General features: G+C 41.8%; 1 protein-coding gene across 3 annotated transcripts in view; it reads right to left on the bottom strand.

Annotated features, from left to right (window-relative positions):
- The window catches only part of rc3h2 (ring finger and CCCH-type domains 2), a 24,826-nt gene extending 15,424 nt beyond the window's left edge, over nt 1-9,402 (bottom strand). Inside the window, exons 1-6 of one of the 3 annotated variants that reach the window (XM_058411460.1) lie at nt 9,198-9,402; nt 3,803-4,106; nt 2,949-3,066; nt 1,974-2,207; nt 1,367-1,542; nt 535-735 (exon numbers count right to left, since the gene is read on the bottom strand). In XM_058411460.1, coding sequence (XP_058267443.1) covers nt 535-735; nt 1,367-1,542; nt 1,974-2,207; nt 2,949-3,066; nt 3,803-4,033 — 960 coding nt within the window. In that variant the 5' untranslated portion in view covers nt 4,034-4,106; nt 9,198-9,402. Of the gene's footprint in view, nt 1-534; nt 736-1,366; nt 1,543-1,973; nt 2,208-2,948; nt 3,067-3,802; nt 4,107-5,056; nt 5,267-9,197 lie in introns of those variants that run through there. The other 2 variants (XM_058411461.1, XM_058411462.1) reach the window with 2 other exon arrangements.
- Nucleotides 9,403-15,000: the final 5,598 nt, after the last annotated feature.

Raw genomic sequence — 15,000 nt, 5'->3', positions numbered from 1 at the left:
GAGCGTGGGAGAAGAAACCGAACTGTAAACCAGCCACAGAGAATAAAATCAATTTTAAAATGTAGTTCTTTCTTAATGCATTTCATTTAATATAAAATATTCTAAAATAAATTGTTTTAAAAAACTATTTTAGTAATTTATTTTAATATTTTATCAATTGTATTGTATTATGTAAATAAAGCAACAAATGATAAGTTTTTAACCAATTATACAGATTTATTTAATTATAATATTAAAAAATAATTTATTTTATTAATTATGTTTATTTTTCTCTTTACCACTTTCACATTTTGTATTTAATTAGCAAAAAACATGGAATAAAAATATACAAATATTATAATAAAAAAATTGGAAAAGCATTCCCAGGGTGATGAGCCCCTGAAGCCCCGCCCCTGAAGCCCCACCTCCAACAAAATACTGACGTTACAATAAAAAGTGCATTTCAGACACGCATCAAAAGATCCTTGTGAATCCAGTCTTAAAGGAAAAAATATACAGGTTTAAGTTTAAAAATGAATAGGAAGTGGGCGGTACCTTGTCTATGATGGACTGCATGTGTGATTTGTGGGCGAGGTCTCCGTACAGCAGAGAGGACCACTGCTCAGGAGAGATGCGCAGCCCCGCCTCCATGGCGATGTGCACGATCTGAGCATCGTGTTCACGCCTCAAAGCCTCGTACGTACGAAACTCCTCCTTCAGCTGCATCAGTGAGGAGTCTTCGTCACGCTTGGTCACCTGAGGAAACGACAGGAAGAGGAGGATTTGACCGCCGATAAACACCAAGACAAAAAAACTGCGGCGTTAATTACGAGCTCATTAATCTCAGCATGGAGTGTGTGGTGTTCTCAGACTATAAAAACTCATGTGTGAGATCAGGTGAGAGAATCAGATGTTTCTCCCACTCAGAATCTGCCCTATGAGTAATCATCACTGACACCAAACACACACACACACACACACACACACAAAACCTCACCGACCCTCTAGATTTACATCCCATATTTATCCATTTCTGAGATGCAGCCAAGTCGAGTCCTGCAACTGCTGCGTCAGAAACACCTCATCTACTTCGTTTACAGTCCCACCAGGAGAAAAATAGTGCACCGTTGCATTCTGGGATAGGGGCAACATTCCTGCCCTGCCAAGCACGCTGGAGTCATGACATAACACACCGCGTGACGGACACACACCCTCTCCAACACTTCGGGTGTCTTTACACCGAGATCAGATGTTCTGTGGCTCTGCCATCACATCAATCATCTTCGGTCTGATGTAATAAAGTAAGGAGTAAAACACTCCATGGCATGCGGCCAAAATAAAATAATCAACATCAGGAGTTCATGTGTAGCAGCGTTACTGCTCTGACCTTAAAGCAGGAAGCGCGGTACAGAAGCTGCACCACGTGACCGATGCTCGTCTTGGAGGCTTGAGGGAACCGAGCTTCCAGCTTCTGGACCACGAAGAGCACCAGAACCTTGCGAGAGAGAGCCGAGCCGTCCTCCAGAGCCAGAAGGACCAGCTTCAGGGCGTCCTCCTGCATCGCTGAAACACACACACAGCGATATTTAGACACAGAATTAATCATCTACAGGAGAGAAGACTCATGTGCCCGGTGTTCTCAGACTATAAAAACTCATTTATGAGATCAGATGAGAGATTTCTCTCCCAATCAGAATCTGCCCTATGAGTAATCATCACAGACACCAAGCAAGCATATGCAGAGTTGTTTGACCATTTGGGAGAACCGAGGACTGAATGGACATGGAAGCCTGGAGGAACCAGGAGCTGGGCACACCACAAGTCTGGGAGAACTGGGAACATGGGACTGCATGGTGTGTTATGAATGTGTAAACAGTGCACCCAGGACAGAAGGGGCAAATGGTGCACTATGTGGCTCTGGAAACATGAAGTCGTCAGAGTGGAGTCTAGGGGGAAACCTTTAAAACCCACAGCGTAACATTCACAAGACTTACCAGGTCCGAGGAACTGACACCCCCGTGCCCTGACGGCGGCCCACAGGTTGGCGGAGAGCTGCTGAGGGTTCTGGTGCTGCAGGATGAGCTCGGTGATGGTGCGTTCTCCCAGAGAGCGAGCCGCCCGCAGCGCCCTGACCCGACCCTCCTCCTCTACCAGCTGGCAGTTCACCAGAGTCACCAGCTTCCTCTGCATGGGCCGACTGAGTGCGCTCGCACTCTGAGACACCATGCCTTTCACAGAGAGAGAGAGAGAGAACATGTGATCAGGCTGCAATAGTAACACTTAGTAATAAGTTGCACTTGATGCCAAGTGTTTTATATTTCCGTAAAAAAAAGATCAAGCAACATCAATCAAGTGACCAGTGCGAGTGACAAACGTTACCTGTGCTACACCTCATCTAATTTACATTACTGTGGCAAAATCATTTAAATATTGGTCACTTATATTTCAGACTTGCAGATTGTTGGCCACAAGATCCACATTAACCTCATTAGTTTATCTTCCCTGTACACACACACACACACACACACACACCCCTGTGGCCTTTTATAGTTGCTTTGTTTCCTCCAAACAGCTTCTTGCAAATCTGAGGAGGAGAGACTCTTGTTACAGATGCAAACAAAAACAAACAAACATTCAGGTCACTGGAGCACATCCCCGGGACACCAAACGGCTTTACACGTGAAATCAAAATCTCATTTATCACCTGTATTTAAAAAAAAAAAAGCACTGATTTTATAAAATAAAGCTGCAGCTAGTAGAAACACTGAGCTTCATCTCTGATGCACAAAACCTAACCCCACACACACACACACCAGGGCAAACAGGAAACGCTGATCTACACACACAGCCTTAACCACACCAACAAAAGCGTACAAAAAGAAGTACATTCTCATCATCTCTCGCACGCACACACGCACGCACAAACACACACACACACACACACACACAGCTGAAACTCGTGCTTCTACCTTTTCCCCCAGTGATGGGTTTCAGGTACAGTGCCAACTCCTCCACACACGTCCTGCACACTTCATAATGCTGTGTGTCTTCAGCGCTGCCCAGACACACACCCTGGCTTTCAGGAACCTGCACACATACACACACACACACACTTACTTAATAACAAACAAAAAAGAGCTCATTTGCCTAAAAATGTTGTAAGCACTATCTAAACCACACAGCCAGTTAGATAAACATTCCCCCCTCCTACAATTTGACCACAACGATGACTATTTATAGCCGCCACACATCACACTTCCCCACACAATGATGTGTGCAACACATCTACCATATCTATCCTCCCACAACGCCCACCTGCCAACCCCACAATGCCCACCTGCCAACCCAGACCTTCTTCAGAACGGTTCTCACTATCCCATAATTCCTAAGCACTGTTTCACACACCCTCCCAGAGCATCCACCTGGTATCCCATTATCCCCAGACGCAATCCCAGTATGCACAGCTAGCACCTCAGTATCTACTTCCACCAGCCACTACAACACCCTGCTCTAACACACGAACACTAACACATACACATATACCAGAACGTTCCTCATTATCCCAGAACATCCAAGTGCTATCCCAGTAGGTCCATCCTTTATCCCACCACCTCCACTCCCTAACCCCAGAACACACTCTAGTTCCCACAGAACGGACATTCCAGAATCCCAAATGTCCCACCCAATAGGAATTCCCAACCATTATACAAGAACATCCCCTCAGGATCCCAACGTCCCCAAAAAACCCCACCCACTATTCTGTTCTGGTTCTGCCATCATAATGCCACCTGTATTACCCCAAATCCCACAATCCCGTGCTCACCTGTGCCCCCACCAGCAGCAGCAGGGCACGGTTGACCGGCAGTAGCTCAATTTCGATGCTGATGGAGGTCTGGTCGAAGGGACATGCTTTACGATGCAGTTTGTGGAGACACGTCTTACACACGGTGTGAGAGCAGCCCAGGCTGATGGGTTTGTGTCCACCGGCGTTAAACTCGTTCAGGCAGATGGGGCAGGACAGGAACTCTGTCCACTGCGCCGCCTGCACAGGCATCCTGGCTCCTCCGGGGGGCGATCACGTGCTTCCAGAGATCACATGACGCCCGGGTTCCACCACTCATACACACCTGCAGAGAGACAGCCACATCACTCATTTATATAAAGAGTTATTACTACATTATTCAGTTATAACTGTGTTATAACGCTATTACCTCTAACAGTTCTGGGGTTAATTTAAACGTATAAAAAATCATATTTAATTATTATATTTTTTCTAACTTTATTTAATTTTATTATTTATTTATTTTTATCTTTACAATGTTGTGGTATTCATTTCTTGCTTCATTATAATTTTTCACGTTGGTCAGGAGAACATCTGGAGCCGTTACGCTTCAGCGGAATATACAAGTCTCTCTCTCACTCTTCTTTTTTTTTTAAATTAATTAATTAATTATTTTTTTCTTTTTACACTTTTCCAGCTTTAAGAGCGTTTAGTTTTTCATATTTTCTAAAACGAATAAACAGAATAAAAAGTCAAGAAAGGAAAAGGTTTAATACAATAACTAAAGGAACAAAATAAACAATTAAAAAATGACAGAAAATAAAGTTTTTAAAAAAAAAGGAGGAGAGAGAGAGAGAGAGAAATGAGCAAGACAAGGGGGATGAGAAGAAAGAATGCATAAAAGAGAAGTAGAAAAGGGGGAGAAAGATAAGTGATGGTGAAAAGGAAAAAAAAGAACAAAGTGACTGAAACCGATTTGAAAGGAAGAAAAAAAAGAAAGAAAAGTGTGGGAGGAAAAAAGAAAAAAAAAAAAGCTGTGCAAAAATTTAGAGCACGTGGGTGAGCCCTGTGCAGCGCGTGCACGTCACTGCACACCGCGTGCTCCTCATCTCTCCACTAGCTTTCTCGCGCGCTATTAAAAACGGCTCGCGCTCTCCGTTAAAACACACAAACACACACACACACACCCGACACTTAACCGGACTACACACAAAAAAAGTACTTTAGAAACTTTATAACTACACCCCGGTGCCCTGGGTTTCAGAAGCCGCCATTTTATCTCTTCGTGACAATTACCGTCATATTTTTCTTCAAGACGAGCTCGCGCGTGAGCCTCTCGAGCCCCATCTTCCTCCTTTCTAGAGCTACACGTTTCACGACGGCTATCCCGAGCGCGTGCACGGTCCTCTCTCCGTTATAACGGGAAAAAGTTGTCACACTGTCACGCTTCGCGATGTACCGTGCCTTAAACGTGCTGAGGTGCAAAGCGCGAATCCCAAATTCACTCCTTTCTCCATACACAAGCGCACTACGTAGTGTCTAAAAGTATGTATTCTTGCTCTCTATGTAGTGCACTACATATCCAATAGGAAGCCGTTTGGGATTCGGACAAAGTTTTTCTTCTTCGTTTAGTATATGTGGAGAATCGCGTGTACTGAACACACCGCCCCTACCGGACCGAGCGAGAGCTGCACTCCCGGATTCGGGCTAGCAAAGACCAGAAGAAAAAATTAGCCCTGAAGTTGTGGAAAAAGGTTGAAGCAACAAGTCTTTAATAATTATTTGTGTCTTTATGTCTAATCACCACAGTTCTTATTTTTCTGTCAGTCATTAAAGCTCCTTAAATAAAAAGCGTATGTTTGTTCCCCTCGGTTATAACACAGTTCCTGGACAAATGTCCAGTCAGCATTATTAGCATGTTATATTTCAGGATTTCTGATGAGTCACATGACCTGTGTGTGACCTAAACTACTAAATTTATGTTGTCAGGAAGCAACCAACCCCCAGCGCCAGCACTTCCTCATGGACGCTGTGCCACTGAGTAAACATCACCGAATTAAATACAGACTCAACATCACACTGACCTCTTATAGTTAACCGTTGGGTTTTATTAAAAATACTATGTAGTTATTATACACTACATTGCAAAAAAGTTTTGGGACACCCCTCCATGTCATTGAGTTCAGGTGTTGTTTTTCAGGGGTTGGACTCGTCCCCTTAGTTCCAGTGAAAGGAACTCTTAATGCTTCAGCTTCATACCAAGACATTTTGGACAATTTCATGCTTTGTGGGAACAGTTTGGGGATGACCCCTTCCTGTTCCAACATGACTGCACACCAGTGACCAAAGCAAGGTCCATAAAGACATGGATGAGTGAGTTTGGTGTGGAGGAACTTGACTGTCCTTGATGAATTAGAGTGGAGAACTTTTGGAAATGTGGTGTATGTGCATACTTTTGCCTCGATGCAGATGAAATATTTAGAAAATGATTCATATGTGTCTGTGTGATCCGATACCTTTTTTTTTTTTGGCTGTGCTGAAGCTGAAATATAAACATGCCACTAGTCATCAAGACACATCTGCTGGAGCATGTGTGTGAGTAATGACACGCTGAGATCATCACAACACCACGTGTCTCATCCTTTAAAAAAAAACCTCCAGAACCGAAACCTCAGTGCTGCTCTGGAGAAGATTTAGTGTCAAACAAAACATATAAAAGATCGAAACCAAAAGATGACGCCGGGTTTCGTAATAAATCTATCTGAAACATCTGCAAGTAACTTCACACCAAACTTCAGGTGCTGGTGGGTATGAGTTTCAGTGGTGCAGATGATGTATGTGGCCTGACGTGGTATACGTGCGAGTGGTTTTGAGTCGGAAAAAAAACAACAACGTGAGAAAACTTACTTGAATCATCATCTTCTGCTGCAGACGTCACGTTCAAACCGGCGGCCATGATGAGGTTTTATTTAGTGACACGCCTCCAGCTTAAGAGGAGTTGTGGTTTACAATGACACTGTGTGTGTGTGTGTGTGTGTACAGATTTTTTCAGATGCACAAAATATCAGAAATTCACCTTCCTTTATTTCACCACATTCTAATAATAAAGCAAAGACTAATTATACTCTGACATGACGCAAAGGCAGTGTGATGTAAACCAAGACACACACACACTGACCGACACACACTCTGTTTAAAGAGGAAACTCATTCCTCCAACGCCAAACCCCAAATTGGCGCGCTTAGAACATGAACCCCGAGACGCAGACGAGTCAGTGGGCAGAGAAGGGGGGCGTGGGGGGGTTTCCAGATCACTTTACAAGGCTCTGAAAGTTCACCACAACAGGACTATTACCACTGTGTTAGAACATCCTGTCCCCTACACACACACACACACACACACACACACACACCCATGAGACCTCACTTCTGATTTGTTCGGCTCCTCTTTTATTTACACTACGCTTGTTTGTATAAACAAAATAAACACTTTGTCCGTTCTCGGTCTAAAATAATTCATAATTACGTAAACAACCTGAAACTACATTTCTAGATTTCCACTTTTCTGATTCACTCCAAGAGTCGACTCCGAGTCGATTCCAAATCGATTCACTTGTTGGCATGCTGCAAACCTGAAACCAGCTTTTGCTCTCTTTTCTGCTGAGCGCTTCCTCCTCCTCAGTGGAACTTCTCTAAACACTTTTCTATAGTGCTTGTGTTTCTGATACACCTGATAGCGACTTTTACAGTCCTTTCATTGTCCGCTTTCCGAGAGGAAATAGTTCCTAAACAAATCCTGTGCGATGTTTATATTTTAGCCTGTTATTTATAACTGCAGCTGCAATACAATTACATGTTTATTACATGTTTATAAGCTAAAGATGTTTCTCTAAAGACCAAACAGAAGTAGTGTCTGAGTCAAAAGCCATTATTAAGGAAAAAATCTGAACACGAACGTTAGAGAAGTGAAAGTTTAAAAGTAGTTCTGCTGAGAGAGAGAGAGACCGAGAGAGAGAGAGACAGAGAGAGAGAGAGAGAGAGAGAGAGAGAGAGAGAGAGAGAGAGAGAGAGAGAGAGAGAGAGAGAGAGAGAGAGAGAGAGACAGAGAGAGAGAGAGAGACAGAGAGAGAGACAGAGAGACAGAGAGAGAGTCTCGGAACTAAAAATGTGGTCAAACCATGCAAAAATTTCACATGAAATGATTTGAATCATGCAATCGAATTTATCTTGTGAACGCATTTCCCAAACAAATCAAAGGCAGAGGGTTCGACACTTTAGCTCCAAACTTTCTCGGCATGCATCACAAAGCTGGAAGGGGCGGGGCTTGTAGCTGACAACGGACAAAAAAAAACACAGGTCTACCAAAGATTTATTTATTTAGACTACGGTTTATTTATTTGCATTTCTGTCTGTCTCAACTGTTCATGCATAAAATCCCTGTCTATTAAAGCTGCAGTCTGTAATTCAGTTTACAAATAAAATAAAAAAGTTGTCATTTTTTGGTCACAGTGAAGTGATTCACTCTGGTCCCTATGCTGGTTATGCCTGCTTTTTTGCTCTATATTGTTATTTCTGGGCCAGAAATATAAACAAAACAGAAGGTTGAATCACTTTTAGAATTTGCCTTGTTTGTTCACTTTTACTAATCAGAACAGCTGTGCCGATTCTTTTTATTTGAACCGATTCACCAATTCGACTCACTCAACTGAATCGAACAAAAGAGAAACGATTCATCTTCGTGCAGGTGAAAGTTTTGCTCTATTATGAGACACTTCCTCGCGCACCACCCTTATTTCTGACAGACACACAAACACGATAAGGTGCAAAAAACATAGTTTTATTCCATCTGATTCAAGCAATTAGACTAATTACTTAAACACCTTTTTAGACATTACTCCTTAATTAGCACAGCATTCATTCACTCAGTTTCCCATGTACAAACGTTACAAAAGTGTTGTAAATTGAAATATGGCGTTCCTTTGGGCTTTTTCGTTCTGTATTACAAGAAATTGTGAATAATAACGGGATTAAATGAATGAATCGAAATGAAATGAATCACTGAATCGATTTCGGTACTTCACCAAAAAAGTGCTTGTTTCCATTCACTCTTCCATAATTGCAACATCTAACTATCCAAACTGTCCAAACCTCAAGCACATCACCTCCAGACTTCATGTCACTGCACAAATAACTACTGCACTGTGCAGCATCTCATCTAATCTACATTAGTTCATACCTCTGTATTTACATCAAGTCTTTACCTTAAAGACTGTAAAGATGATGCATGCATGCATTTATTGAGTTACTTTTATTGTATAAGAGTGCATGGGTATAAATCGTGTTAGATGCATGCTAAATGAAAAAAGAAAACAATTAAACAACAACAACAACAATAAACACAGCGTTCTGCAATTTCATGCAGTCCTAACTTCACTTACCTTAAAGCAGAGTGACAAATCATCTTACTAATAATCCAGCTTTCTTTCCACGCCAAGGAAATGTTTCCCAAATTGAACGTCAAACCCTTAGAAAGAACAACAAGGCACTTTCGTCCACCTTCAAAAGTCTGCGTCTTGTCCTGGACATCATATTAAACCACACACTCGTAATCTCTAGTCAGCTGTAGTGCGCGTTCCCGAAACACGCTCGCTCCCGTGGGCTCGGCAAAGCGAGAGCTCGCGATCTGATGTATCCCTCCGCCGTGACTCTTACTCAACACCTTCGAGCACGTTCAGTAGAGGTTTAAAAATAAGGAAATCACACAGGAATCGCGAGAGAGAACACGTGATTAGTGTGTGAGGAGAGGTGTAGGAACGCAGAATGATTGTGTGAGGAACTATTTTTCCTCGTGCGGAGTAAGGATATTAGATGTGATGTGGCAAAGCCGGAACGAGCCGCTTTTCGAGGCGTGGGCCGCGTCGCTTTCTGTTTCTTTCTCTTTTTTTACTTTTAAAGAAATATTACGTGATAAAACGCACGATTACCTGCTAAAAGTACTAAAAATAGTACTCGATGGTCACGTTTAAACGTCGTTTAGTATCCTAGAGTGTGTTTTTACACGACTTTTGCTTTCTAATTGTGGTTTATAGCATAGTGATGATCACAATGATGAAGTCTAAAAAGGGGGGGGGGGCAGATCCGAGGTTAAAAAGTGTGTTTATAAGGTGTATAGCATGCGTGCATGCTCAAAAATATTTTTTAAATAATGTGCACGAGACACTTTGCATGCACAAGTGCATACAGGCAATCCCGTGCATTCATTTTATTCACTGCGGGCATTTACAGGTGATCTTTTTTATGTGCACGTGCATGCCATGCACTAAATAAGCCATAATAATAGCCCTACACTTCACTGGGGTCATGCACTCACTGATCATTCATACAATTATCCAATCATGTTCTAGCGGTGCAGTGTGTGCATCATACAGGTCAAGAGCTTCAGTAATGTGACTGTGACATGGTGGTGATGCCAGTCTGAGTTTTTCAGAAGCTGTTGTACATTACTTTCTTCTCAAACCTGAAGAGAGCTGGGAAAGATCAACAACAAATAAAGGACAGGGTGAACAACCATCCAACATACGCAGTAAAATACAATACAAGCCCACAAGGAGAGCTAGAAGTGTGGAAGTGTTTGAATTAGTTGTTGGAAAAGAGAGTAAAAGTGTCACGTGAATCTTATAAGGAGAGGGTAATCAAGTCGAGAGGCTCTATTATCATTTGACACAAATACAGCCGAGACGCTACACTCTGAGATGAAGCGTTGTTCCTCCAGGACCAGGTACTAAAACAAGGCAGAACTCCAGGAGATTACACACAGGTAGCTAAGACACACACCTACATCAAGTGCACGTGTGCAGCCACATGAGAAACAACACAAACACTATTCATGGTTTCACTTAAAACAGGGTAAAAGGCAGAGCGCAGGACACTGCAGCGACAACCAGTGCACTGTCCCATCCCAGTGTGGATAAACTGGATAAAAGTCTACAAGACTGTGAAGTGGACATGGAGGCACTATTAGAGGGAATAGTGAGAGGCTGTGATGAAGGCCATATTGAGGAAAAGAAATCAAACACAGACAAAGACAGATACAGAGAGACTTATCAAAGTGTATAGAACCGAGGCAGGGGTCTGAGTGGGCTCTTTCACATACAGCGTCCAAATAAAGGTTCATTTTGACAAGTTTGGCTTTGGTCCAGTTAATGCAGTGGAAAAATGTCAACTGGATTTCAGCCATGAAACTGAGGAGGACTGAGACTGAGCCTTTTCCCAGTCTGCACTGGTAATGTGTACCAGTAAGTTCTGTTCCCACTGATGTATAATTATGAGGTGTTCAGCTTCAGTTATGTGATGAGAAGATAAGTATCTCAGATTATATACAGTGAACAACCATAACATTATGACCACCTGCCTAATATTGTGCTGGTCCACCTTTTTGCTGCCGAAACAGCCTTGACCCTTTGAGACATGGACTCCACTAGATCCTTGAAGGCACCAAGATGTTAGTAGCAGATCCTTTAAATCCTGAAAGCCCCACCTGTCAACATACAGGACTTAAAGGATACTTTTGATAGATACTGACCACTGCAGACCGGGAACACCCCACAAGAGCTGCAGTTTTGGAGATGCTCTGATCCAGTGGTCTAGCCATCACAATTTGGCCCTTTTGGTCAAACTCGCTCAAATCCTTATGCTTGTCCATTTTTCCTGCTTCTAACATCAACTTTGAGGACAAAATGTTGACTTGCTGCCTAATATATCCCACCCACTAACAGGTGCCATGATGAGGAGATACTCAGCCTTATTCACTTCACCGGTCAGTGAATAAATAAATAAATACATTCATGTAAGTTTGTATGACTGTTTCTACATTTCCAGTTCTTTTGAATTGAATGAAAGAGTGTGATGTCGCCCCCGCGTGTTCACCCGCGGAACTGCAGCTCAGATCAAGACGAAGATAATCACACATACTCAATAAACTCAATTTAGTTTTCCATTAAAGTCGAGTCAAGAAAAAGAGATTAACATAATGACGTTAAAAAATAATTACATACTACCTTGAAATAACGAGATGTCCAAAATAATAGGATAAGTCGAAATATAATGATGATATAATGTTATAATCGGATATTAAGGAAAAAGAGATGACATAACGAGCTGCAAAGTTAAAAAGCTATATAAAAAAACAAAACAACTTTCTTGTAATAGCGAGACATTCAGTGTAAATAATGTTAGAAAAGTAACAAACCGTTACGTCAAAAATAATGAGATTATAAATAATATTGAAATCTTATAACAAAATAACGGGTTATTAAGCAAAAAAAAAATCCAATGGTCATTAACTCAAAATATTGACATAACATTTTGGTTATGATTAATGTGGTCAAAATAACAATAAATGAAGCTAAAATAACGAGTTAAAATAAAAACAATGATGAATAAATCAAAAATATGTATTAATACACTGCTGAAATAATTACTAATAACTTTTATTACTAATTTCCTAAAAAAGTCAGTTGGTGAGTCAGAGTTGGTGTGTAATGTGTGATTTCAGACACCAGGGGGCAGCACCAGTCTGTTATATACAAAGTGCAGCGCCACTGAAGATCTGAAGATCAAAATTCTCACTTAAATCTAATCTGTAAAGCTTCACAAGTTTACGCATTCTACACAAATCTCTCTTTAGGACAGCGTGAAGTTTCAGATGATTAGTGAACTCTTTCTTAAAGATATCAGTAAGACGTGTTCCTGCTTTGGCTGTGACTCGGACTTTCCGTTCCCGACGCTTCTCAAGTCAGGAATTTGAAAAAAGTGATGGTTTTCAGGACACAGAATTAATTAGACGGATTATCCTTCTAAAAAACAACCTAGAGCTGTTAAAGGTCTAAAGAACCCTTGAGGAACTTTCTTAAACATCTCTCTGACTGAACCCTCAGAACCCAACAAACGCTTTAAGGATGCTGTGATCTTCTACGTATTCTTAGAGAACCCTTATAGAAACGATAATATATTAGATTAGATCTTCTGACCACTCAGGAGCCACGGTGGTGCCGTAACCCGGCTTGCATTTTTATTTTTTATTTTTCTGCCTGATGTCGTCCACACACACCCCGGATTAGAGCCGTCGTTTCCAGCCACAGCACGTCGAAGCCCAGAATTTTGGCAATCACAAGCTTGGAATATTTGGACTCTTAATCCCGGGGCTGTGAGACGGAGCGTGAGTAAATCATATACACAGAAGCAGACATCAGCCCCCACAAGGTAATAATCCCCCACTGAGGGTTAGTGATGTCACAAGCGAGGGAACGCTGCATGTCCGTGCCGATCCTCGGCGTGAAGGTGGACCACAGTTTCACAAGACGCTCGGCTGAACGTCTCTGGCACACAGAAAAACATCACAGTCATTAAAACCACTCCGGTGTTTAAAGGATTAAGGGTCTGTGAGGAACATTGTTTACCTGTGTGCTTTCGGATCGTCTAGACTGGAAGACTGTTTAGCTTGAAAGGTGTTGGCTGTGTGAACACACACTCTGTTTAGTCAGGAATCATCTCCACAATCTTCTCGACATGCTCGGGAACACGCTTATTTAGACTGCTCACTGTTCTACATTATCCAGACATCAGGTTCAAACATTCAGTTCAACTGTTTTCTATTTCATTGTAGATCAGGTAGAACCCTTTAGAAAGCTAGAAAATGTCTTAAGAATCTTCTGAGGAACTCTTTCTGAACCCCCATGCTGTACACATTAACTGATAGAACCCTCAGTTATCCTTCTAAAAAACAACCTAGAGCTGTTAAATGTCTAAAGAACCTTCTGAGGATCTTCCTTAACCCCCATGCTGTAAACATCTCTCTAATAGAACCCTCAGTTATCTTTCTAAAAAACAACCAAGAACTGTTAAACATCTAAAGAACCCATGAGGAACTTTCTGAACCCCCATGCTGTAAACATTTCTCTGATAGAACCCTCAGTTATCCTTCTAAAACAACCTAGAGCTGTTAAACTTCTAAGGAACCACTGAGGAACTCTCTCTTAAACATCTCTCTGACTGAACCCTCAGAACTTGTGTATAGAGCCCAACAACAAAGTGTCATCCTCTCAGAAATGTTCTTCTAAAAGGATAACACTTTAAGGATGCTGTGAGCTTCTAGGTATTCTTAGAGAACCCTTGTAGAATCTCAGAATGGTTCTACTGAAGCTACTAAACATGTCAGAAAACACAGAACTCTTGAAGGGGTTCTTTGGATCAAAAATCAACTTAATAGCTGTTTAAGTTTAGAAGCTTCGACATAAAACCTAATAACTCTAAAGATCTACTAATCCAAAGAACCTTCACCACAGCATGGTTAACGGGTCTGCAGCTCGTGTCCAGCTCTTAGGTACTCTTAGAAATAAAAGGTTCTTCACTGGTTCCTCAGAAGGAATCATGCCATGGATGAAGTCACAGAGATCAGACTTCCTCTTCATTCTGATGTTGGAGGAGAACATAAGCTGAAGTTCTTATATGCTGTTCTGCTGCCACGTGATTGGCTGATTAGACAGCCGTACGAATGAGCGGGTGTTCCTAATAAAGTGGACGGTTAGTTAATTTTTTTGTAGAAGCTTTGCTGTATCAATATTGGAAAGAGGAACACTTTCTAAAAGTGAGTTCAGTGCTCTCGGACTGTCTCTGGAACAGTCTGAGCTCCGTCATCGTGTCTAGAGCTCCAGTTCTCATTCTGCACTAACCCTGGTCTCAGAGTTCCACTGCTCGGGTTCTGTGTGGTTCTGATTTTGACCCAAATCAGTGATTGTTCCAAGTTTCTGCTTCCTATAAATGATGTTTTCCTCCATAAACATAAACAGACATTACATTATGGACAGAACATCGGTCATTAATTACTCACCATCCGGTCACGAGTATACACACACACACACACACACACACAAACACACACACACACACACACACACACAAACACACACAAACACACACACACACACACACATACACACACACATACACACACCTGCCTTGAAACAACATTCTTCATGATTATAGCAGTTCAAATCTTAATATTATTCCCACACTTTATCTATTTTTTGTTATTTTATTTTAAACCCAAACACCTAACTTAATTCCTGCCCATCCTCATCTTCATCCTCATCTTCATCTTCATCTTCATCTTCATCTTCATCTTCATCCTCATCTCTCCCTCTATGTCAATATTGACCATCTCCTGATCTCTGTGACGTTTCC

The sequence above is a fragment of the Hemibagrus wyckioides genome, linkage group LG16 (assembly GCF_019097595.1).
Source record: "Hemibagrus wyckioides isolate EC202008001 linkage group LG16, SWU_Hwy_1.0, whole genome shotgun sequence".
NCBI lineage: Eukaryota > Metazoa > Chordata > Actinopteri > Siluriformes > Bagridae > Hemibagrus > Hemibagrus wyckioides.
Note: the sequence above shows the minus strand (reverse complement) of the source record. Positions and strands in the feature narration are given on the sequence as shown.